General features: G+C 41.4%; 1 protein-coding gene across 3 annotated transcripts in view; it reads right to left on the bottom strand.

The window, feature by feature from the left end:
- Nucleotides 1–26820, bottom strand: part of LOC132399399 (3-phosphoinositide-dependent protein kinase 1-like) — an 82651-nt gene that overhangs the window by 5789 nt on the left and 50042 nt on the right. For all 3 annotated transcript variants that reach the window (XM_059979695.1, XM_059979697.1, XM_059979694.1), the window contains 11 exons: nucleotides 19977–20270; nucleotides 12233–12275; nucleotides 9677–9814; nucleotides 9351–9495; nucleotides 8015–8112; nucleotides 7579–7654; nucleotides 6641–6709; nucleotides 5445–5541; nucleotides 4796–4969; nucleotides 3934–4151; nucleotides 3530–3587 (listed from right to left, as the gene is read on the bottom strand). In XM_059979695.1, coding sequence (XP_059835678.1) covers nucleotides 3530–3587; nucleotides 3934–4151; nucleotides 4796–4969; nucleotides 5445–5541; nucleotides 6641–6709; nucleotides 7579–7654; nucleotides 8015–8112; nucleotides 9351–9495; nucleotides 9677–9814; nucleotides 12233–12275; nucleotides 19977–20270 — 1410 coding nt within the window. The remainder of the gene's footprint in view (nucleotides 1–3529; nucleotides 3588–3933; nucleotides 4152–4795; nucleotides 4970–5444; nucleotides 5542–6640; nucleotides 6710–7578; nucleotides 7655–8014; nucleotides 8113–9350; nucleotides 9496–9676; nucleotides 9815–12232; nucleotides 12276–19976; nucleotides 20271–26820) is intronic.

The raw sequence follows: 26820 nt of genomic DNA, 5'->3' as shown, positions 1-26820 counted from the left end.
ACTCCACTGGTGACCGACCTCCATGCAGAATAGGAACCATCTTTAACCACGCTTCGCTTTCTGTGGACAAGCCAATTCTGGATCCACAAAGGTCTCCCTGGATCCCATACCTCTTTTCTGAAGGAGCCGTGCATGGGAAAACTTATCAAGTGCCTTACTGAAATCCATATACACAACATCCACTGCTCTAGCTTCATCAATGTGCTTTATTACTTCCTTAAAGAATTCCATCGGGCTCGTGAAGCACGGCTTGCCCTCGACAAAGCCATGCTGACTATCCCTAATCAGATCAAGTCTCTCCAAATGCTCACAAAACCTGACCTTGGATCTTCAACAACTTGCCCACCACTGAAGTCAAACTCACTGATCTATCATTTCCTGGATTATTTCTACTCCAATTTTGAAGGGAACAACATTTGCAGCACTCCAGTCCTCCGGTACTTCTCCCTTCCCTATGGAAGGTGCAAAGATCATCACAAGAGACTCAGCAATCTCCTCCCTCACTTCCCACAGTAGTCTGGGGTACACCTCATCCAGTCCCAGCAACTTATCTAATTTAATGATTTTCAAAAGCTCCAGCACATCCTCTTTCTTAACATCTATATGCTCAAGCATTTCAGTCCGCTGCAAGTCATCCCCACAACTGCCAAGGTCTATTCCCCTGGTGAATACTGAAGTATTCATTAAGCACCTCCACCGACTCTATGCACATGATTCCACTATCGCAGCTGATTGGTCTATTCTCACACGGCTCATCCTTTTGCTCTTCACATAGCTGTAGAATGCCTTGGGGTTCTCCTTAATCCTGCTAACCATTCTGCCTGCTTCTCATGGCCCCTTCTGGCTCTCCATTCTTAAATTCCTTCCTAGCAACCTTGTAATTTTCCTTGAGCTCTCACAGTACCTAGTTTCTTGAATCTTTCATATACTTTTCTTTCTTAAAGAGGTTTCCTACATACTTTGTACAGCATGGTTCTTTAACTCTACTATCCTTCCCCTGCCTCAATGGAAAATACATATGCGGAACTCCATGCAAGAGTTCTGCTGTGCATTTCCCCAAGAACATCTGCTCCCAATTTACGATTCCAAGTTCCGGCCTAATAGCATTCCATTTCCTCCTACCCCAACTGTCTGCTCCTATCCCTCTCCAGCACTACGGTGAAGGAGAGAAGAGTTGTGGTCACTACCTCTAAAATGCTCCATTATGAGATGTGACCCTTGACAAGGTTCATTTCCCAATACCAGATCAAGTACAGCCTCTTCTCTCGTTGGCTTATATATTGTGTCAGGAAACCTTCCTGAACACACCTTACAAACTCTACCCCATTTAAACCCCTTGTGCTAAGTAGATGTCAATCAATATTAGGAAAGTTAAATCTCCCATCACAACCGTTCCAGAATCTGTCTCCCTATCTGCTCCTCGATATCTGTGTTACAGGTGGCTCCTGTTTTTTGATTGTTTGCTTTACGACAGCTCACTGTTACAAAAGACTTACATTAGTACCTATTTTCGCTAACCAGAGGATTTTTGCTTTTACGAGAAAAAAGACGCCAGCTTTACACGTGTGTTTACCTTGAGAAAAACTACCATGACCATGAAGCCTTGTGCAGGCAGTTGTGTGCGCATGAGTGTACGTGCCGAATTTTTTTCTCCAAAAAAATTTTGGCTCGCTGTCCTTCTGATTTTGATAAGTGAAACTACACCACACATACAATATTTCTACTTTTATATAGGCTGTATATTTATGATATCTTTCCTGCTTTTTCTATATGTTCATGTAATTTTAGGTTTTGTGTTATTTGCTAAGTTTTTTTTGGGTCTGGGAACGTTCAAAAATTTTTCCCATATAAATTAATGGTAATTGCTTCTTTGCTTTACGATATTTCCGTTTACAAACGGCTGCATAGGTACGCTTTACCTTCGGATAGCGGGGTAAACCTGTACTATTGGGGAGGGTCTATATATAACACCCAGTAGAGTTATTGTCCCTTTCCTGTTTGACTTCCACCCACACTGACTCAGTAGACAATCCCTCCATGACTTCCTCCTTTTCTGTAGCTGTGACCTATCCCTAATTAGCAATGCCATGTCCCCACCTCTTGCCTCCCTCCCTGCCCTTTTTGGAACATCTGAAGCCTGGCACACTCAGCAGCCATTCCTGCTCCTGAGACATCCAAGTCTCTGTAATGGCCACAATGTCACAGTTCCACATAGTGATCCACGCTCTAAGTTCATCCGCCTTGTTTATGATACTCCTTGCATTAAAATAAACAGATCTCAAACGATCAGGCTGAGTGCATCTTTGCTCTAACATCTGCCTATCCTTCCTCACAAACTCCCTCAAGTTGTCACTAATTGTGCTCCAACCCCCCCGCCCCCCCCCCCATCCTCTGCCTCTTCACTTCGGTTCCCACCACACCCCCACCCCGTAAAATCTAGTTTAAACCCTCTCCAATAATAACAACAAACTCATCTTTTTTGTACAGGTCACACCCACCCTAGAAGAGGTCCCAATGATCCAGAAATCTGAATCCCTGCCCCCTGCTCAATCCTTCAGCCACACAGATATCCTCCATCTCATTCTATTCCTACACTCACTGTCACGTGGCACAGGCAGCAATCCTGAGACTGAGGTCCTGCTTCTCAGCTTCCTTCCTAACTCCCTGTATTACGCTTTCAGGACCTCCATCCTTTTTCTACCTACATCGCTGGTACCAATATGTACCAGACCTCTGGCTGTTCACCCTCCCATTTCAGGAAATTACAGACGTGCTCAGAAACATCACAAACACTAGCACATGGGAGGCAAACTACCATCCTTGTTTCTTCTATGCATCCACAGAATCACCTCTGTCTCACTAACTAGAGAGTCCCCTATCACCGCCGCCACTATTCCATTCCCCACCCTTCTGAGCCACAGGGCCAGACTCAGAATGGAGTACTTACTGTTAAGGAGGATAGCCACACTACCCGACACCCTCCTTTCCCTTGCCCGACGGTCACCCACTTATCTCTCCTGACGGTCTCCTGTGGTCCCAGGGTGATTATCTGCCTGTAGCTCCTGTCTATCACCTCCTCACTCTCCTTAACAAGCTGCAGCTCAATGCACCAGGCACAGATGTGACAATCAGGAAGGCTGAAAGTCTCTCGGTCATCCCACATCTGACACCCAGTACAGAAAACTGGCCTCAGTCATACCCACTATTCTAATGTGCCGAGCCCTGCGAAATGCTCTTTTTTTAAAAACTCTGCTTCCCAACCCGTGCGAAGATCTCTCTCTGAATTGACTGGTCAGCAGCTAATGCGCTGAGCCCCACAAAATGCTCCTTTTAAAAAAAATTTCTCCCCGACCTGTGCAAAGCCCTCTTTACGAATCGAGTGGTTTGCCGCTAATCCAATTGAAAAGAAAAAAGTCAGAAAGGTTTTCCCCTTCACCATTTTGACTTTTTCCATCACCATGGAATAACTTTTCCTCTCAATCCCCTCTGCTTATTTACAGTGTGAAACATTGATGAAAAATACTGTTACCTTTCTCTTATCAACTGGACCCATCTTCAGGATTAAATTATTTTCTACAAACTGGTGCCTGAAAAAAAAAACACAACAACAACAGACCAGTTACTGGCAGCATGTCACAGATTTACTGAAGAGAAGGGAGGACACAGTCAGATGGGCATGCAATTCCAACACTGAGCTGAGCTCAAGGCCTTGGCACTGTACTTCAGATGTGACAGCAATATCAAAGTAAGCAAAGGGAACACAGAATTGCCATTGCAATGATTTACACAGTGATGAACTTAACTTCTTGTGGTGGAAGTAGCCTCTCTTCAGACATATGTTTCTAAAGGTAGCACACCAGCTGGAATTATTGGGAGGTTTGTAAAGAGTCTGAGCCAGAGGGTTAACTGTTTGTATGCATAACTGCAACTTACCAGGGATTTCTGTTGGCTTGTTTCTCAAGCAGGAGACGCTTGTCCTCATCTGTAAACTGAAGGTCCAACTCGAACGAAGTGTCGTTAAGATCATGGACATACTGCTCGATGTTACTACATAACCTCTGTGGTGGGCTAGGCTCAGGGGAAGACAACGAGTGCAGTGAGCCAGATGGAGCCACTTGCATGGAGACAAACTGACTGAGGAGGTCATCATACTGCAGCCAGGCACCATGGAGCAGAAAAGATTGGACAAAAAGGTCAATAATCTTATTCCCCTGATATTCTCACATTAACAACAGTTTTTAGCACAGAGAATAACAAATCAGAGGGCAACTTTTGGGATAGAACAAAAAACAAAGGGAGATGACCAAAAAGTAAAAGGATCTGATTTGATGAAGTGGGATTGCAGAAAATAGTTACAGTTGATTGGCTATCAAATTGCAGAGATGCAATATTGCTCCATGAATTAAGTGTTAAATGAAGGTCTTGCTTCTGTAAATTCTGATATACAGTGATCTCCTTTCACTACATAATGCAACATAAATTAAGATTCTGGAAGTTCAGGAAGGAAAGACAAAATGATTTAAGACAGAATTATAATATGCATACATTTACTAAAAGATTAAGGTCATTTAGAAGGTAATAGGATAGGAGCATGCCCAGAGTTACAACTGGAGAGGAAATTCAGCCCTCTGTTATCTGATGTACACTACCAGGCAGCAGTTTAGGGCATCAAAATACTGTGCAATATGTACACAAACATTTGTGCCTGCTGTTGGAAACTATGAGAATCAATTAAAAGTGCTGAAATTAATTTTTAGGAAAAGCATGAAAGATTCAGAAGGGTATTTGTACTCACATTGCCATAGCAATCTTCTTCATCTTCAGACATTGCTGGGAGATACGCAGTGAGTTTGGGGGGTGTCTGAAGGTGCAGATTCTCCCATGCAATAGGTTCAAAGAATGTATGGGCTTTAAGGAGTCCATAACCTCCCATTTCTTCACAGCCAAGGCGCTTTGTGTGTTCAGACACCTTGAATTTAAAAGGCAAAATAAATTATTAAAACACATTGATAATAACTCCATGCTCGGTATCCAATCAATTGTACTTTCCATGTGATGTAATAATTCAGTTAACACAAGGGTAAACAAATTTTCCAGTCAGATACCACGACCAGCAATTGAACAAATGACCGGTTGTTCCTTTATGGTAGAATGTTTTCAGCATCACAATCTTTTACTTCAAACAGGTTAATAGTCTTTAAAATCACACTTGAAAGGCAATTCCTATAGTGTAGCATTCCTCCAGTAAAACTGAAATGTTGTCCAGGTAATGTTATTAAATTCAAAATCAGGGCACACTTATAGAATGTAACACAATGCCACTTTATGAGATACTTTCTGGGAGTGGATATTCAGTGAAAGGCCAAGAACACAGCTGGTTGGAGTTAGCAGTTTGGTGAGTATCTTGAGATGAGCATTGAGGGAAAAAATATGAAATTACTCACCAGAAGCTTCTGCACCAAGTCTTTCGCTTTTGGGAAAAACTTTTCTGGGAATTCATATTCCAACTTAATTATTTTTTGGAATATGAGATACTCATTCCTGTGAAGGGAAATAAATACAATAAATATCACCAATCATCAAAACTATGAAGGTTTAAAAACTCTCTTAATCGGTGATTTCATGAGCTAAGTGTTTGAGGTTTCACAATAGAGTTAAAGGAACCCTAGAAGTTCACCATATAATGCACTGAGCAGGCCAAGAAAAACCCAAGAATTAGAGTACAAATCCTCCTCATATCAACACAATCCAGTTAGCTGGCTTAGCCGAGTACAGGTGATGCAGAAGAGGGGACAACAATTGGCTTCAGATGGGGATCATAAGCCAATCCTTGATAATAAATGTAGAATTGAGACTAGCTTTGCTGATTGAAAAGTGGATCCAAGATCAGATGCGTCTACACTACTCACAAACACCTGTTAGCTTAGGATGGACCTGAATCACTGAATCATAGTCAGACCATTATAGCCGGCGAACAGAAAGTGAGCAATTGACTTAGTACTTGGGTCAGAGTTGTTGCTCATGATTTGCTACCTGTGACTAGCGTACACTTAACAGTCAAATAGGCTGCTCAAACAGTATTTCCAAATTACTGCTTTCCTACTTTCATATTCCTTGTGCACTTTAGCACAGAATAAAGGGTGGGGCAAATCCGAGAAAAAGAAATTAAGTGTGGAATCATCCCAACAGGCAATCCCCAAGGCCTCCATCGCTTCCAAGGAGTTTCTACTAGGTTAAAGTGGCCACTGCCTGAATAGCTAACTACAGCCACTTCAGTTCACCAAGTCACAGAAGTTGATAAATTACAGCAATTTATAAGCACTGATTCAGAAAACTTTTACACCTGCTTATTAACATAATTTCAAAAGCTCTGCTAGAAGTTAACGTACTTCAGTCAAATTTAGAAATCAACTTTCGGCTAAGCTCTTTGCAGACACATCTATGTGCTGTAGTAGAGCACCAGGCAACGCCAGTTTGTGTGCACTAGACAAGAAGACAACAATGCTTGGTACTGTGTCAGAGGATAGCATAGTGTGGATATTGACAAGATTAAAACCAAAGAAATAACATGAGATGCTGGGGGAGGGGGGGGGGAGAAAGAGGGGTTCTACCATCATAATATACAATATTATGTACTTACCCAGCCCTGAAAGGTGGCAATCCAGCTACCAACTGGTAAATGATACAGCCAAGAGCCCACAGATCAGAGCTACAGAGGTTAGAAAACATTAATCAATACAGCACTTGCACATAGGTACTTTTGGAATTTCACTCACAGGGTCTGCAGTCAGAAAGGAAGGCCTGGGGGTGAAGTCCAGCCTCCTGCTTCCTTTAGTTCAGAGCACCACCATTGTAGCCACTCTATCATGAGTGCTAGTGACACAGGGAGCTTCCATTCAACATTAGAGTCAATTATTCCTTACACTGCCTATAGGAAAATTGGGTATGATTTGTACCTTGAGGAAAAGAGGGGAAATGTACCAGAGTTATTGCTCTGTGATAGTCCCTCGACAGTCTAAAGTGAGACTCAATAGGAGATGCAGATACTCTGAAAACAGTAACCACCTCCCCCCTCTAGTCAAATTCACCAGCTGTGGTATCAAGCTGAGGTAAAAGGCTGTTTGGCCTATACTCCAGTGAAGGTCAGATCTGTACAGGTGCAGATCAATGAGGGGCAAATCCCACACAGCCTAACACCAGGGTCAGTTTTCTACTCAGGTTCTCCAGTCAAAGGCAAGGATTGTGAACCTCGTATCCTGGCTAGTTCAGTACCTAACTGAGACAGGTCTCTAGGGCCCCAAATCCCAGAGTCTGTGGAACCCATACCATAATGATAGTCCAGGTACCTGACACAGGCATCATTATATAAAATAGAAGGGAACGCTGAAGGAACATCTCCTGTAATTAATCTGAGTTCACTTGTGATGCCTTCCACACGGCCAATGAGAAAGCACAGCACAGGATAAAGTCTAGATAGATCATTAAGGATCAGGGATTTGGAGGGGTGTGGGTATGGTGTTGAAAAATCACAAAGGGAAATAGCTACCCCAGTAGAGATTTGATAAGATGTCTACTTACCTTTTACAAGCAGATTTCTCAGTTAAAAGCTCTGGCGAAACATACTGTGCTGTTCCAACGAAAGAATTTGCTCGTGCTGCAATACCAAAACTAGTGTAAACTGTGGAACACAATGATCAGGATTCTCATACACGTCTCCTACACCCTCTCCCTCTAATCTTTTCAACTCAAGTTATGAACAAGTGAATACATCGACTTAACAGCCTTTAAGCAAGGGGACACAAATTATAAAAGATACCTCCAATCGTCAAAGAGCCATGCAAGGTCTGTACTAGTAATTGTCCACAGTAGTGGTTTAAATGTCAGTTCTTGCAGTGAAACTAAGCAGGGCTTGGTAAAACATAGCAGTTAACCCCCTGTTTTTTTTTAATAAAAGAGTTTATTTTTATATAAAAGTTGGCACTGCTTGATGAATGAGAAAGGATAAATTATGCACCTTGCGTATTATCTGAAGATAATACTTTTGCTGTTCCGAAATCAGTAATCCGTATGTGCATATCTTCACTCAGTAAGATGTTCTCTGGTTTAAGGTCCCTAAAATCATTTTAAGCAGATTACATTATCAACTACAAACTAATCATAGCTTACCTTTAATAGCATGCAATCGCACAAAGATCTCAGCCCATATTGATCAAAACCGCCCATTAGCTCAATTCTTTTCTCCATATTCTGTTAAATGCCTCAAATTGATTTACACTCCACCCTTAAAGTCTATTCATGTCTGGGCTTTGTACCCAGAAGCAACAAGCTTTGTCCTGAGCTCTGGTCACTTCATTAGATCACTATCCTGCTTTGATCCTCATCTTTGCCCTAGTGCAGCATGCCAGTGTTCTGAGGAATTTTTCCAAGCTTAAAATAAAAGTTTTTGATCTCAGTTTTCTCACCCACATTCAACAATTTGATACAATTATTGCTCCACATTTTTGAACAGCAGTCACTCTGCTGGTGCCACTTACATCTTGGACACCACCATTTCACTCTCTTAACTTCTACTGAACCATGAGACTTCCCTTTCCTTCCAGTTTTCTCCAACATTTTCCAGCTCTAGACCTACAATATTAATCACTTCTGTTCACAAATTCAAACCAGGCCTGCTGAGTATTTCCAGCAGTTTCTGTTACCTGAAAATTTCCAATATTGAAATCTTGCCTGTGAACTGAGTATGTGGACATTCCCCGAATACTTCACTATCACAGTTTTAACCAACCACCTCAGCATGTTCATACTTTTAATTCACCCAAAGCTACAACTGTTAATTTCCTTTAAAATAATAAACTCCTTCCCTTGTCCCGAGTGACTCTTTCGCATTTCCTCATGGCTTCTAATTTTACCTCTTTTTCATTATCTGGTTCAATTCTTCTGTCTTTCTCAAACGACTTGGAGATTGATTTTAAGCATTTTTATTTTGTGATTTCTACTTTAATTCCCTGTTTGTGTACCATCTTTCAATCTTTTTGATCACAGAACACCATGACCTTTAACAGTTTCTACATACTAAAACAAGAGATCGTGATGCTGAGGGGTCTTTGTAAACGTCCATGGAGGAGGCGTTTGGAGGAATGTTAGATGTTTGGCTGGTATCCATGCCTTAATGACATTCTCCAGCAGTTCCCAGCTGGTGATGAGACTCAAGCATTCTATCAAGGCAAGAAACTTCTCTCCTTAGTCGGAGACCAACCACATCAGCTCAAATCACTACTAACACGGACGAAGCAATTGAAGCAGGCAAGACATAATACAGGCCAAACAGCTGTAAAAATGTAAGTCCTTACCTATGTATAATCCCGATCTCATGCAAGTACTCTAGTGCCGAAACAATCTCAGCCGAATAAAATCGTGTGCAGTTCTCATCAAATGAGCCTTGCTTACGAATGTATTTAAGCAGCTCTCCATTCTTAGCATAACTAAGACCAAAATCTGCATGGAAGCTCAGGATCAAATCATGTAAAGACTGGGGAAAACACCATGATTTACAACATTTTCCTGGAATTACATAAATATCACAAGACCGTGCTTCTGTTAAGTGCTAATCTTCAAGCATGGCCCCTTTGTACTTCCTTGAAATAGCAGTGAAACATGCAATAAGAATGAAGGATACAGAGCTTCTCCTCATCCTGAAACGTAAAGTAGAGTTTTACAAAGAAGGGGTGATCCAGCCGAGACATGATATCCCTCTCTCTGGTCACATATGGTACCTTGTTCTCCTTAATGATATGACGTTTTTCCAGAATTTTAACTGTAAGATAAAGTAATTAATTTACTGAAGCTGCTGACATAATGTTTTATATCTGCATTGAGTAGAACAAGATTACTCTAATTTCCTGTGCTAGCATTGACTGTTATTGTCTACAAAGACCAACAGTCTTCAAATTCCAAAGGTTAAGCTCTACTGTCTAAAAAACAATTAAAATATAACAATTAAATCTGGGAATGATAATTGTGTCAAATTGGAAAAGTAGAAATATTTAAGGTTGGCACTTGGTTTCAGATGTATTTGTGGTCTCACTCTCTGGTAGCCCCCTCCACCATGGGTGGGAGGGGTAACAAAGACCATAAACAGTCTGAAAATGCTAGAATTTTAAAATACATCCCATAAGCAGCCAAAGGAGTCATGTGTGTACTTAGGATGTGGGCAGCTGAGTTTTTAAACACGGCACCATCTTTACAGGAAGCTGATGAGGGAAGCCAGGCACTGGCACAGCAAAGTCTAGTTGACGTGGGCCATGAAGCTAGCTTTAATAATGGACCAAGAAAAAAAATTTAGAGCTAGTCACCAGTCTAAATTTTATGACATGGAAGATCACTTGGCCAATGTAATCTTTATAAGAAGGGAAACAGATGGACCCACTCAGCACTCTACCTCCACTGAACTGATCGTTTTGATACTTACCTAGCTCCCTTCCAAACATTACAGTCTCCTCCTGCACCATCTTATTCTGGCTTATTCCCCCTTTCTCTCCAGTACTGATAAAGTATCTCCGCCCGAAACTTTGACTCTTTACTCCCTTCCATAGATGCTGCCTGACCTGCTGAGTTCCTTAAGCATGTGTTACTCTTGATTTCCAGCATCTGCAGAATCTGTGTTTGCAATTAAATTTGCCTCCATTATTCTCCCTGGCAGTACATTCCAGACGGTAATCACTTGCTGTATAAAGAAACCTTCCCCCAACTCCTCTGGTTCTTTTGCTGCTTCATTCTATATCCTCAGTTCTCAGTCTCTCCACCAATGGAAGCAGATACTTTATTTACATGAATTTGTGAACTTGAGATCTATCACATCTCTTCACATTTCCCAGGAAAACAACCCCAGCTTCTCCAATCCTTCTATTGAAGGATAATCTTTGAAATCATTTTGATAAATTATATCTGCACTCCTAAACCTTTTATCTTTCTTAAACTGTTGGAAACCAATCTTTTATAAAAGGTCAGTCGCTTTTGTTTTACTCTTATTTGCTTTTCCCGTACTTATAAATGCCAAGATTCACATATTTTAAATTATCCGCCTTCACAATCTTCCCTTCTGCTTTCAAATGTACGTATTCCCTCCCATCCCTTTCCTTGCTTTTTTTTTTAAAAAAAGTTCATATTGCGTCTTCCAAGTAGCATATTCCATCTAGTTCATATTGTCTCTTCTCACCATTCCTACCAGACTGTAACATCAAATTACACAGCTCGGAATTTCAGCCTTTCTAGGGCTTCTTGAAATCCTCACCGTGCCCTCAAGTTTTGAGTTATCTGGAAGTTTAGAAAATGGGCACTGTATATCCAGTCCAAAAGATTAATTATTCAGTAAAGCAGTGGTCATAGTGCTAAACCTCAGGAAAAATCCCATTGTATACTTCTCCCCAGTGCAGAAACAAAACTGCGTTTCACACTATTTTCTGTTATTCAACCACATTCGTAAGCATCTGTCCTTTTAATGATATTCAGTCTCGTGATATTCTTATCTTGGAACTCTGATAGATTATCAAACACATTTTATTAACTGGCCTTCTGTTATACTATGAAATATTTTATAATTTGCTTTAACTTAAGTTTAGAAACAAAAAATGAATCTATTCTTCCGCTTCAGTGTCTAGGGAAAGGATCTTTGTGCTTGGGTAAAAAAAACAGCTCATTTAATACTTACATCAGACTGATTCCATCTAACAAGCATTCATAGTTATCTTGAGGTCAGTTACCTAACAGGCTGACTCAACTGTGACATGAGACTAATTCCATTTAGTCTCATGTTCAGAACCACAAACGGGGTGGGGTGGGGGGAAATGGAACAAGTTTCCAATCAGCTTGGCAATAAAAACAAAGAAATTCAAATATTTCCTTCTATTTTTGACACATATCTGCTGTGAGGTTTGCAAATGTAGCAGGGACTGCCTTTCACATTCAATAACTTGTTCCAGAGTTTGGCTAACATATGGCAGGTAAGTGATCTTGGCAAGAGAAAGGGTAGATCCATTCCAGAACCCACCACTCAGGAAGGTGATCAAACCCAAGTCCTATCATCCCTTGTTTCTAAAGCCTGTACAACAATTGGGAGTCAAATGCCAACAGTTGTTTCTAGTTATCTTGGTAAAATTAAATGTGAGCCATGGTGGAATTAACAACTCAAAACTATCAACTGAATTAGAAGGAAAGTCCATTAGTTTTTACTTACTAGCATATTCTTTACCAGTTGTCTGTTCTCGGGCCAACACAACCTGCGGAGAAACAAACAAAGCAGTCAGCTACCCTCCAGAACAAACTCAGTTACACTCACATCCATCACTTATAACCAAAGCACATCTTACCAAACTCAAATTCTTCTAACGTCACTCAACCATGACTATACTTCTGCAATTCTAAGACTGCGGACCCCTGTTTCAGCTGGGCATGCCACACCACAATAAACTACAGCTATCAGCTGTGCAATGCCAAAATGTATCCTGCATGTAATCTAAAGCAGTCTCCAACCACTGGGCTGCAGACCGGTACCGGGCCGTACAGCATGTGCTACCGGGCTGCAAGGAAACAATATGATTTGGCGATATGAAACGATATGAGTCAGCTGCACTTTTCCTCATTCCCTGTCACGCCCACTGTTGAACTTGAGCGCTCGCAAGGTCATTACCCACACGAGGTCATCAGTCGGTCATTAACCTACAACTACTCGATGAGTAAAAACCAAAACATCACTTGAGTTTCTTTGGAAGAGGTGGAAGGGGACATAAAAAGCCTAGCAATGATGATAACGCAGAGACAGACGAGGCCGAGACTGCAAAACAAAAAGCTTCCTTCAACAGAAAATACAACAAGTCGTACATAAAATATGGCTTTCACACAACCGGTGACTCGCACGCTCCAAGCCTCCTGTGTGTGATATGTGAAGACAAGCTGTTTAATGAGGCAATGAAACCCTCAAAACTGCTTCAGCACCTTGAGTCCAAGCACCCAGCACTTAAAGACAAACCCATTGAGTTGTTTGAGTGGGAAAAAACATGAGCAAGCGGGACAGAAGCAGGTGCCGAGAGCAACCACCTCCACAAATGCTGCTGCTCTGAGAGCGTCGTACCTAGTGGCTAGCTGTATTGCTAAGGCCAAGGAGCCTCTCACTGTTGGTGAAGAATCGATTCTGCCTGCTGCCAAGGACATGTGCCGTGAACTGGAACTAACAAGATGGTACAGGTTTCTCTTTCAGTTACCACAGTTTCAAGAAGAATTGATAACATAGTGGAGGACATTGAAGTACAACTGTTGGAATGGCTTAACGAGTCACCATGGTATGCTATCCAGGTCGATGAGTCCACCGATGTCGACAACAAGGCAATACTACTGGTTTATGTGCGATATATATTTCAAGACGACGTGCACGAGGATATGTTGAGTGCACTGCCGCTGAACTGGGGCAGAACTATTCAAGTCTTTGAATGACTACATGTCAGGCAAACTGGACTGGTCATTCTATGTTGGAATATGCACAGACAGGGCTGCAGCTATGACTGGACAGCTGTCTGGTTTCACTACCCGAGTCAAAGAGGTTGCTCCTGAATGCCAGTCTACACACTGTGTCATACACAGGGAAATGCTGGCTAGCCGAAAAATGTCACCTGATATTAACAGCATATTGGGGGACGTTGTTGAAGTTATCAATCACATCAAAGCAAAAGCCCTTAACTCATGTCTGTTTGAGCAGCTTTGCCAGGAAATGGATGCAGAACACAAACACGTTCTCTTACACACTGAAGTCAAGGTGGCTATCAAGGGGGAGAGCCCTGACCAGGGTTTTTGAGTTAAGAGAGCCGCTACAGAGATTTCTTTCAGGGAAAAATTCAAAACTGGCAGCACACTTCAGTGATGAGGAGTGGGTAGCAAAACTCGATTATCTGTGTGACATCTTCAACCTGCTCAATGAACTCAATTTGTCACTTTGGGGAGAGTGACAACTGTCTTCAAGTTGGCAGATAAGGTGTCTGCTTTCAAAGCCAAACTGGAACTGTGGGGACAGTGCGTGGACAGGGGCATATTTGACATGTTCCCAACATTAGCTGGGATTTTGGGAGAGACTGAGGCTGCACCGTCCTTCTCATAGCTGGTGTGCGATCACCTATCTTCACTGACGACAGAATTCGAGCGGTACTTCCCAACAGCAAATGACCCAAGACATGCAAAGGAATGGGTCCTTGACCCATTTGCAAATGTCCCTGGTGAATCATCCATGTCAGTGCAGGAAGATCAACTCCGAGCTTGCAAATGACAGTGGACTGAAAAGTATGTTTGACATAACATCTCTGTCGGCATTCTGGATCAAAGTCAAGGTTGAATATCCTGAGATAGCCACGAAAGCACTGAAAATGTTGCTTCCATTTCCAAAATCATCTCTGCGAAGCGGGGTTTTCTGCAATGAATGCAACAAAAACTAAATTGCGGAATAGACTGGACATAAGGAACCCCCTTCAAGTATCGCTGTCTCCCATCGATGGGACTGTCTTGTTGCAGGGAAACAAGCACAGGGCTCCCACTGATTCACCGATATTGGTGTGTTACAATGATTTTATATGTTCATACGAGGAATATGTGCTGTGTGTTTAATATTCAAACTACTTAAAATGTTATAATGCTATTGACTTGAAAGTGACTTATAATTGACTTATCACTATATTCATGTGAGGAAAATATGTGCTTTGTGTTTAATATTAAATTCGTTAGATAAACCCTTTTAGAAACGAAATTGAGTATATTAGCCACTTATAAGTAACTTATGGTTGACTTATCACCCATATTCTGATCATGATTAACACACTTCCCATCTAGTTGGCCGATCTGCAAGAATATTGTCAATATTAAACCGATCCACAGTGCAAAAAAAGGTTGGTGACCCCTGATCTAAAGGACCTGACTATAGTGAAGATAATGCACATCTAACTAAACTTAAAACATGAACTTTATCTTCATCATTACTGACTATCCTCAAAGGCAACATTAAACCACTATTCATACCACCCCGTTTATTATTTTCTCTTTGCACCTGAAGTCATAAATACCTAAACAAATGCAATGAGAGTGACACCAATTCCCAATTTAGTTAGAGAATTTAGCCACTGAATCCTTGCCAACCATTAAACCCATTTACACTAATGCCATTCTATTCTCCCCACATCATTGACTCTCTATAAATTCTGTCCCTCATCCAAACACTTACAGCAGCTATTTACTTACTCATCTGCAAGCTTTTGGGATAGGGGAGGAAAGCAGAGCATGGAGGGGAGGTGGAGACAGAAGTGAAACAATCTCAGGGGAAATGAGCCAACTCCACATAGAGGTCAAAATCCAATCCAGGTTGCTGAAGTTGTGGTAGAGCAGCTGTACCCGTGGCACCACTGGTCTGCCAGGGCTGGGCTGATAGTAAAGGGTTGAGAAGAACGTGCTGGGATATTAAAAGAGCTCACCAGGGGAAAGAGAAGAGAAGATGCGTCCCCTGGTGTGGTGAGTCCAGAATAAAGGACAGAAATGAAAGGTCAGTCTCATAAGAGAAACAGAAAAGACGAGTGCATTTTATTACATTTAGTAAGCAGGGACAGAGAAAAGACTGATACTTGGGATTTCACTGACAAACTTGACCAAGAGTAGCACAAAAAGTGTCATTTTGAAACCCACCCATAAGTGGGAACATGTTCTTTTCATCAATGTCCATTGCCACTGACCCAGCTTCCTTGCCTGCTATCGCTGAGTTAGATTTATCATATGTACAACAAAACACACACTGAAACAACAAACAGCCTAAAGTAGTGCCGGGGACAATCTGCAAGCGTTGCCACAGATTCCGGCACCAACAAAGTACGCCCACAATGTTCTGCACAACACAAGCAGCAATTAAAAAACAGCAAAGCAAGCTCTTTTCTCACTGATCCCACTCAAACAATCTGGGCCCTTGACCACTGATCTGTTCCCTCAACGCCCAAGTTCATTATGTTATCTTGCGCGCTCAGACCTAATAACACCATCCAGAATACTGAACTGCTCCTGGGTCAGCTTCTGCCTTGCTGTCCAGGGTCACTGACTTGTAGCCACGTTGCCTGCTAACACAGGTCTATCTTCAGTGCATGTGGCCATTTACTTTTATTCACAATTGTGTCCTCACTTAAAGCTTTCCTAAAAAGTATCTGGCACAGCTCAGACTTCATAATCCATTTGCTTTTAAATTGCTAAGTACCAAAACATCATGAACACCCACACTTCCAAATGGCAGACATTCAGGAATACATCAGTCAAGCTTTTCATAGGGGCAGGAGTTTGTACATCAGGGAGCATCTGTATATTAATTTACAATAAAGAAAAGCTATCCTAAACACATGAACCAATTAAAAATCCACATAACAGGAATTTGTGTTACACAGTTCCATTAATAAAAGGTTGTGTACAATTCGAAGTAAACAATTCTAATATAGTATAGGAAATGATTAAAGCTTCACAAACATTGCTCTTTTAAAAGGGACCTGGTTACTGATGGTGAAAGGAAGTGAATGATTCACAGCTTTGAGTCAAAGTCAATTGTGTGTAGGTGATAGTCACTGACTTGTTTGTGGAGGTAAATGAGACACATAATAATTGCAAATGTTTTAATTCGCTTCTGTAACCTGAAGCATGTCAAAAGAAAAATGTTCTCCAAAAGCGAAGGGTTGTCTTGAGGACATGAACACTGAGGGAAAACATGCAGATAATTCAAATCCACCAACAGCAAAACAGCATTCAATTCCAATAAAGGAACAAAAACAGAAAATACTTAACACTCAGCCAGCAAAGCAACATTTGTGGAAAGAGACATTTAGGGACAGGTACAGGGAACCGACCTCAGACCTTAGGGAAGCTGAATGCCTGGGATTACTTAAGGTAGCGATAAATATTTGAAAGAGCCAGGAATTAAGGGTTATGGGCAACTGGCACAAGAGGAACTGAAGCCAGCATATTACCCTGAATGATTGGGGCAGGCTTACCTGAGCTGCTTGCCTACTCCCATTCCCTTCTCCCCAGTTCCAAGGTCTGCTGTCATAAAATGGTAACTGGCTTCTTTCCACAGATGCTGCTTTGCTAGTTCAGGCTGCCTGGCATTTTCCACTTATGTTCCACATTGCATCATCTGCACTTTTATTTATTTGCCTCTTCTTCCTGGGCTGCAGCATTGTCTGGCTGCATGAATCCAATATACATGCAGAAGCATTGTTGCAATTTACTGGCTCCAATGGCTTTTCTAGTTTGTAGCCCTCATCATGGGGAGAATGTTATTAGGAGGCACATTCAAAATACTCGGCCCCTCTACCAGCTCCCAGAATGACTGATCAATTAATAGCCCTGCCAAACTGCAGGAAGGGCTCTGTCAAGCACCGGATTTGGTCACCCCAAGGGTACAAAGTATTACCACCTTCAGAATATGCCTCATCTTTTGGACTGCCACAGGTTTCTCCAAATCCATCACATCTCCAAGAGTAGCGCATGTCCAAAGTGTCAGGAATCAATCTGAAATCTGCAGTCGGAATTCCAAAGGGTCAGACAGATTACACATTTCTGACCAAATGGTTTTCTTGGAAAGAATCCAGTTGTTCTGATGAGCACAGGAGAAATATCGTAAAGCTCCACCAAATAAAATTAAGCAGGGATTTGTACACGTCTGGTACTGTTGGAAAAGACTAATGTTCATATTAATGCCAAAAAGGGGAAAAAGTACATAGTAAGAGACTAAGAACTAAAATAAAACTGAACACAAAGCTTTTGCATGCATATAAGTTTAAGTGCCTGGGAAAAGGGAATGCTGGGCTGCATCAGGGACCCAAAAAATGACTGGTATGCAATAACAAAGTACAGCTTGAAGCAGAGTAAGCCATTTATTACCTCATACCTGCTCTGCCTTTCAATGAAAACTATTTTTTTTTACCTCAATGCTACTTTTCTGTACTAATGCCACTTCCTAATGATTGATGCACACTCAGCATACAGTTACTGAGCTGTCATAGCTCCATATGGTAAGAACTCCGAAGATCTACAGCTCTAAATTTTTCTCATCTCTGCCATATAACTCTTAGATCTACACAACCCACTGATAATCATCCAAGCCATCAAGTACTGCAAAAATATTCCATGTTTCAACAAAGTCACCTCTCCTTCAAACTCCTGAGTCTACTCAATCTCACCTCATACACTATATACACCATTCCTAGAATCAATATGGTCAACTTTCATTGCAATCCTTCTATCCCAAGTATATTTTTCCCAAGACACTGACTCCAATTTTAAGGCCCTGGTGAGACGAGCCTGGTGTCCAACATCTTTACACTCTTACTCAAATCCTCTTGTGATAAAAGCCAAAATCTGCCTTCCTAATTGGTTATAGAACCTGCAAGAAACCAAGGTGTCTCTGAAGCTAGCTTACTAACTCTTAACTGGATTTTAAAATATACATTTTTTTTCTTACAAAGGCAGAAGGATTGGTTGGAATCCTCACAAATATTCTGCATGTTTTCCAAGAAAAATTATGCTGAGAAAGTCTATTTGATATATCAAAATACTTGATGGGATAAAGATGAATGGGGAAGAAAGTTGTAGAAAAGCTAACTGTGCTTAAAATCACCCAATCTGGATGGGAAGTATCCAGTAAAGTGAGGGTGGGAATTGCAGAGGGGGTAGCTATAAACTTCTACTACTCCTTGAACACAAGAATGATACAAAAAGACTCAAGAATGACACAAGTGCTCATTGAAAATGGTGGATACTCAAAAAACACCTTGATTTATCATTGGTGAAAAAATGATCGGTAAAACAATTTAATTAACCTTGACGTTAGAAATGTTAACAGCCACAAGGCTTTATTAAATAGAAGAAAATTGTGTCAGAATTTTTTGGACAGACTTAATTCATTCAAAGAGCCAGTAGATAATGATTAGGATGACCAGACTTGTGCTTCTGTGTACATAAAATCACAGAAGCTGCTAGCACATTAAGGAATCAGTTAATGAAATATGGGACCCTGGGTTTCATAACGAGAGTCAGGATACAAGATGTGCTTGTTGAAGATCTATAAATATTGATATTTCATATCCAGAATTAGACACAATCTCCTAATCCCGGTTACCACCCTTCCGCATTTTAGGAAGGATATGAAAGTCCTCTACAGGACTTAAGGTTGCAAAGATGAGGAACATTAGTTGCAAGGACAAAAGTGGAGAAGTGGGGATTGTTTGCTTTGTAAACGAGTAATAGTTGTCAAAATTGTGATGGATTACATTGGGCAAATAGACTTTTCAGCCAAAGAATTTAAGGGATATGGAATTGAAGTGAATAGCAAAAATTCCAGGGGTGATGAGAGGATGGCTCCAACCTGGAATATACCAACTAAAAATTTACTGGGTGCAGATTAAATTCCAGCTTTTGAAAGAAAATTGGGTAAATATTTGAAGGCAAGAAGTTCCAGGATTATAGTGAAAATGACAGAATAAGATTAAGTGGAATTCTCCACAAAGATGAGATGATATAAGGATCAGAAAGACTCTCCTTTATTACAATGTTAAATACTGTGTTAATATAGCTAAGTCTCAACACCAGGCTGAATCAGGTCAATTCCTAGCACAAGGTTTGAATTCAAGATCCCTTGCCTCAGGTTAGAATTGGTGCATCTTAAACTGACCCAATCTAAATCCTTGGACGAGGCACACCAGTACAGTGCATCTGCCACTCGCAACACAATTCATACAAATTACCAGTAATATGCCATGCACACAAGCAATTGGACACGGAACATCCTTAACGTGGACCAATCCAAAAGTTCACCATAGATGAGAATGAAGACAACTCTTTGTACAACCAAGAAGGCAATGTCCATATTTTTTTTTAAAAAAAAGGAAAAGCAATCTACAAATCCAATTATGAATACATACTGTTGAGAATGATCCCTCGCCAAGAATCTTGCCAAACTTGAAATCTTCAGGTCGCTTTTTGCGTGGTTGCTGAGCATGGCCAGCTGACTGCTGCCGCTGCGTCTGCACTACAGGTTGCTGCCGTTGCCCTGTTCGCTGTGGTAAAGAGCCCATCACTGGGCCAGTGTCGCCTGCACTGCTGTCCATGGAGGCACCAGAGATCGTTGGTCGCACGCTGGAGTCTGACTGATTCCTTACCATGGATGGAGATGGGCAAGAGCAAAGGACTACACTGGACTGAATGGGAACATCATACTGAAAAACAAAGCAGACAGGAAAACGGGTTCATTAACAAAGTCATAACACAGTCAGTAAAATTCAGGTCATGGAGAAATTAATCAAGACAAGTGCATACACTGTGTGCATTCACATGCAATCCAAACAAAGTGAGACAACCAGTCATTAAATATTCTCTGACACAAGCAATTTTAGAACAAAAGAGGAAAGTTACCATAAATCCCTGAACACTTGATTTCCCACTAACATGAGGCAGTACTTGGATGTGCAATTGAAGTATCGTGGCCTGCAGGACTGTGGTCCTATAGCTCGAAGACAGGAATACTTTGGAGAGCTTTATTGTTCCATTAGTACAGAATCCTGAAAGGTCTCCTCCTAAGTTGTAAGCTTCGATGATTCAACGGGAACATGACCCCCTAACTGCAAATATGACTCATAAGCCCAGGGAGGGAGGTGCTGTCAGACAAAGGATAAAGGGAAGTTCAGTCTTTGTGATGAGAAAGAGAACAGCAGCTTTCAGGAAAGTGTTTTAACTGTTACTTTCTCCTGCAGAGGATGGCAATAAGTTGGGTTGGAATCACTGTACTCTCATCCTCTATTTCATTACTTTGCTCAAGATTCAACAATAGGCACATCTACATTATTAAAATCCTGAATCACCCAACATAAAAATTCCATCCTTCATTTGGGAAGAGTTGTAGTCAAAGCTATAGACTCATATATACTACACCCACCGAATATTAACCTTCCTTTTGCCCACTGACTCTAATCCTATTTGTTCACATCAAGTCGATGTTCTGCAATGCCTTGCCTACCCAAGTACCGTTCAAAATGTCCCTCAAATGCAATGATTGTATCCAATTTCACCACCTCCTCTGGAAGTGCTCTAAACAAAAGGCGAACTGGTTGACGACGTGTTGAGGCCTTCTGAGAACCCAAGGCATCTTATCACAGTAAGAGCCTCTGGTATTACAGGAAAGATACTAGCATGGATTGAGCACTGGCTGATTGGCAGGAGGCAAAGAGTGGGAATGAAGGAGCCTTTTCTGGTTGGCTGCCAGTGACAAGTGGAGTTCCACAAGAGTCTCTGTTGGGATTGCTTCTTTTTATGTTACATATCAATGATTTGGATGACAGAATTGATGGCTTTGTGGCAAGGTTTGCAGACGATAAAAAGATGGGGGCAGGTAGTGTTAAGAAAACAAAGGGGTTACAGGATTTGGATTAGGAGAATGGGCAAATAAATGGCAGATGGAATACAGATTCTGGAAGACTATGGTCAAGCACTTAGATAGAATAAATAAAAAGACTGATTATTTTCTAAATGGAGGGAAAATTCAAAAATCTGAGGTGCAGAAGGATTTTGGAGTCCTCGTGCAGGATTCCCTACAGGTTAATTGCAAGTTGAGTTGGTGGTGAGGAAGGCAAATGCAACATTAGCATTAATTTCAAGAGGACTAGAATAAAAAATCAAGGTTATAATGTGGCTTTAAGGCAACAGTGTGCCCTCACTTGGGAGTACTGTGGGCAGTTTTGGGCTACTTATCTAAGGAAGGATATGCTGCCATTGGAGGGGATTTAAAGGAGGTGCACAAAAATTATTTCAGTAATGAAAGGCTGATCACATAAGGAGCATTTGATGGCTCTGGGCCATACTCACTTACATTCAGAAGAATAAGGGAGCAGATCTCATTGAAATCAAATTTTGAAGGGATGTGGAGAGGATGTTTCCCATGGTGGGGATTAAGATCAGAATAGAAAGACATCCATTCAAGGAGGGAGATGAGGCATTTCTTTAGCCAGAGGGTGATTAGTCTAAGGAATTTGTTGCCACAGGTGGTTTTGCAGGTCATCAGTGGGTATATTTAAGGCAGAAGTTGGTAGATTCTTAATCAGTCAGAGTATGAAGGATATGGGGAAAAGGCAGGAGACTGGAGCTGAGGGGGAAAACAATTGCCCATGATGAAATGGTGGAGCATACTCAATGGGCCTAATGGCCTAATTCTGCTCATATAATCTTATGGTCTTATAACAAATAAGAAAATCTAAATCCTCTCTTGGTTCTATTAAAACTCTTTCCCTCACCTTAAAATCCTAACATGTGAAAGATTTTGGCTATTCACCCATACACAATGCTAGAGGTACAACAGCTGATGCAGAATCCAAGAAAGTGAACAAACAGTCAACATCCTGGGGGAGACCCTTCAGGACTGGAAAAGGGGAAGGAGGCCAGAATAAAAAGATGGGGGGGGGGGGAAATCGCTAGAAGGTAATGGGTTAAGCCAGGTGGGTGGGAAGAGAAGAAATCTGATTGAAGTGAGTGGACAATAGGAGAAAGAAGAGGAGCGGCACCTGGGAGGGGGGGGGGGGTGATAGGCAGGTGAGAAGAGGTAAGAGGCCAGAGTGGGGAATAGAAGGAGGTGGGGGAGATTTCTCCTTCCGGTTTTAAAACGAACAATATTCGTGCCATAGATTGGAGGCTACACAGACAGAATATAAAGTGCTGCTCATTCATCATGGCACAAGAGGAGGCCATGGACCAACATATCGGAACGGGAATGGGAACTGGAATTAAAATGTTGGGCCACCGGAAAGTTCTGCTTCAGGAAGTGCTCGACGAAGTGATCCCCCAATTTACAATGGGTCTCATCAATGCAGAAGCTGCCACATCAGGAGCACCAGACAACAGATGACCAAAGCAGATTCCCAGGTGAAGTGTTACCTCACCTGGAAGGACTGTTCGGAGCCAAGGAGATAAATGGGCAGGGCCTTTCATAATAACCTCTGTGTCGAAAAGAAAGATAGGAAGGAAGCCAGGACCTCATGAGGGAAAAGATGCTAAACCTTGGTTGCGGGCTCACAACCCACTCACTCAGGCTCTCCATCCTGAACAATGCATGCAGAATTGAATATTTAAATGATTTGGTTATAACACAGCTCCAGGGGAGACTGGACTGACCATAGGTCTTAAGTGGGATGTAATGCTGTTTTGTCGTAGATCAATGGCGCAAATCCCCAAATTGGAGATTATCCCAATTTTGTTATTTACTCCTGCTCTGATCACCATAGAAAGAACAATCAAGTAAACAATTTTCATATCTAGAGGTTTATAATATTATTTGCAGAACAGCAACCTCACTGTACCACAGCCATCAGGAGGAGCTCTTGTACTTTTGATCCATTTTCACTCGTCAGAGCTTGAATTGAATCAAGGATAAATCTGGTCAGTCATACCTCTCAGGAACTGCACACTGGGCTATGAGAAATGGATCCGAATGGCAACAAGCCAAGAAGTCAAAAGACTGCAGTTTTCTAGTCATCAGTACACAGTGGGCTTGAAACTAGAAGCCAAGCAGCATTCAGAGAACTCAAATTCCTTTCCCTGCTCTCCAGACTAGGAAGATGGACCACATTTCACACCCACACACTTACAAACCATTTCCTGGATCAGCCCAGTTGTTTACTATGAAAGAAAAGTGGATTTTTCTGGTGAACAAAAGTAGTATCGGGTACTTTCCCACTATGTGTTTTAAACAAATAGTTTGGTCTTAGAAATCTTAATAAGCCACAGAAACTTGACAGGTTTCTTCCCGAGACACAGATCGAAGCTAGTGAAACATGCTTTCTGATTAGGATGAGCTAACCAACTGAAAACAGAATGTTTAACAAGTACTTCTTCAGTTTGGACAAGTTAACTTCATGAAACAGCTCTAAAAGATCATTCTTGGGAGAAGGATAGAAGGGAACCCAACTCCTCAAAGTGTTTCTGCCAGATCACAAACAGCCTTTTTGCTGCAAGTGTTTAAAATACTTCACCATTTCACTCCTAAATGGTCCAGCTGGAACTTAAGAGAAAATCTGCCAAATGAACTCAATAGGCCAGGCAGCATCTATGGAAAAAGAGTAAAGAGTTGGTGTTTTGGGCCGTGACCCTTCATCAGGATGGGAAAAAGAGATGAGAAGTCAGTAAGAAGTTGGGAAGAGGAGAGGAAGAAGCACATGGTGGTAGGTAATAGGTGAAACCAGGAGAGAGGGGGGACTGAAGTAAAGACCTGGGAAGTTGACTAGTGAAAGAGATAAAGGACAGGAGAAGAGCGAGGAGATGGGCAGGTAAGGAGATAAGCTGAGAGGTGAAATGGAAATGGGGAATGGTGGTGGAGTGGTAGTGGGGGGGCGGGGGGGCAGCAGGGTGCATTACCAGGAGTTCATTCCTTACCAGAATAGGTTGAGTGAACTCAGCCTTTTCTCCTTGGAGCGATGAAGGACGAGAGGTGACCTGATAGAGGTATATAAGATAATGACAGGCATCGATCGTGTGGATAGTCAGAGGCTTTTTCCCAGGACTGAAATGGCTAGCACAAAAGGGCACAGTTTTAAGGTGCTAGGTTCAGAGGAGATGTCAGTGATAAGTTTATTTTATGCAGAGTGAGGAGTGTGGAATGGGGTGCCGGTGACGGTGGTGGAGGCAAATACAATAGGGTCTTTTAAGAGACTCCTGGATAGATATATGGAGCTTAGAAAAATAGAGGGCTATGGGTAACCTCAGGTAATTTCTAAGGCAAGGACATTTTCGGCACAGCTTTGTGGGCCTAAGGGCCTGTATTGTGCTGTAGGTTTTCTATGTTTCTGTGACATCAAGTTGGAGGCTACCCAGACAGAATACAAGGTGTTGCCCCTCCAACCAGAGTGTGGCCTCATCACTGTAGTAGAGGTGAATATGGACTTTAAGATCTCTCACACTGACAGACTAGTGAATCTGAGATTGATAAGAACAGGAAATGGTTTCCTTTGTTCATACCTTCGAAGTCCCTGATAGACTAGCACCAATCCCCTAACCCCTAGGAATGCAGACTTTAATTTACAATATCCCTGGAAACATTACAACTAACATGTATAAAAAAAATCTAATCACCCCGAAACATGGTAGCTGGAACTGAACAGTCCTTTAGAATCATCCAAGGTTTTGGAACTGAAAGACAATTTCCTTCCCAATATTGACCTAGAATGGTACACAAATCAACTTGAAAATCCCATCTACCATCTAAAGAACTTTCAGTTTATTTGGTGTTTCACAGGATGAACACTTTCCCCAGGAGTTTCACAGGTAAACACGAGCTTACTGGAATCCAATAATATCCCATAAAGACCAAACAGCTGAGTAGGTAGCTACTCAGACAAAACACCCTGCCCTCTCCAATCCTGATTACTCATTCAAACCTACTTTTTACATAAAGCTCGAATTCAACATTCTTTGATTAGAACATTAGGTGGGCTCTCACTAAGCTCCTAGTTTAAAAAACCTATAGACACAAATTTACAACTAAAGTACATGCAATTTCTGTTTGATTGACCTAGATGAATAACTTAGGTCCACTGTGTTATCTCCACAGGACCATCTTTACTTAAGTGTGAATAAAGTGTCTCCTCTTATCTACAGGAATGATAAAAGACAAAGCTGCAATGTCCTTTTATGATTAAAACAGCCATTTGAATATTAAGTTTCTTCCTAAAATTCATTAAAAGTTCATTAAATCTCAAAAATTAATGCAGCAGGCATTAATGGCCATCATCACATCTCTAAGCCATCAATAGTACTACTCACACATCAAACCTGTTTTGCAGACCAGGGAGTTGGTCATTTACCAGACAGGGCTTCCTGGTCACTAACTGGCTGTCACAGGACCGAACAGCTAAAAACAAAGTTCTCAATTGGTTATGAAGCAGGCTTAGCAGAGCCAAAGTCAAGAGCTATGCAAGTGCAAATTCTCTTGCCGTACAGCATTCCTATACTGTATTTGGCTCATTTTTTTTTAAAACGATAGAATTAAAATGTGTGAAATGGTTTATAGAACTATTTCAAACAATCCGAAACTTGCAACCCACTTTTGGCTGGGTGTGAACTGAAACTTCTCTCTGCATTTTCATTCTTTCAACTCCGACAGAAATAAGATCTTGTTGAATGCCACAGTGAAACCTCCACCCATTGCCATTTTCATTATTTCTTGATAGTTTTAATACACAGAGGATGCGTTTACTCTTCCCATCTATTATAAAGTCAGATCTTTATAAAAAGGCATACTCCAGAGACATAACATTTACAAGTGACTGTCTGAAACATTAAAACTAATAATTTAAGCTCTCCTCTTTATGTATCCTCCGTATCCTACAACTAATATGATGTCAGCCACGGTTTATTAAGTAGATAGCATTCTTGACTCCACTGAGGGTTTTAAACACCCGTACATGAGCCTCAACCAATACCAATTCAGTCAGGTGTTGCACTGTCAGTGTTTGGATGACGAGGTTTATCAGCTCTCTCGAGAGCAAACCAAAAGATCCCATAGCACAGTTTTTAAACAGCAGGTTTAATATGGGAATCCTAGTCAACATATACCACTTGTAAAAATATCTCAGAATATCTCAGCATGAGCACATTACAATGTGGGAGATTGCTGTGTCCCTGCTAGACAACAGTGCTGAGACTTTGAAACATACTCAACATGGATTAACTGCTTTTGAATACCTCAAAATTACCAAATCCGCTGTGGAAATTTAACTTTTTAAGTAG

This window comes from Hypanus sabinus, chromosome 9 (genome assembly GCF_030144855.1).
Source record: "Hypanus sabinus isolate sHypSab1 chromosome 9, sHypSab1.hap1, whole genome shotgun sequence".
In the NCBI taxonomy this organism is placed as follows: domain Eukaryota; kingdom Metazoa; phylum Chordata; class Chondrichthyes; order Myliobatiformes; family Dasyatidae; genus Hypanus; species Hypanus sabinus.
This window is presented reverse-complemented; position numbering and strand designations above follow the sequence as displayed.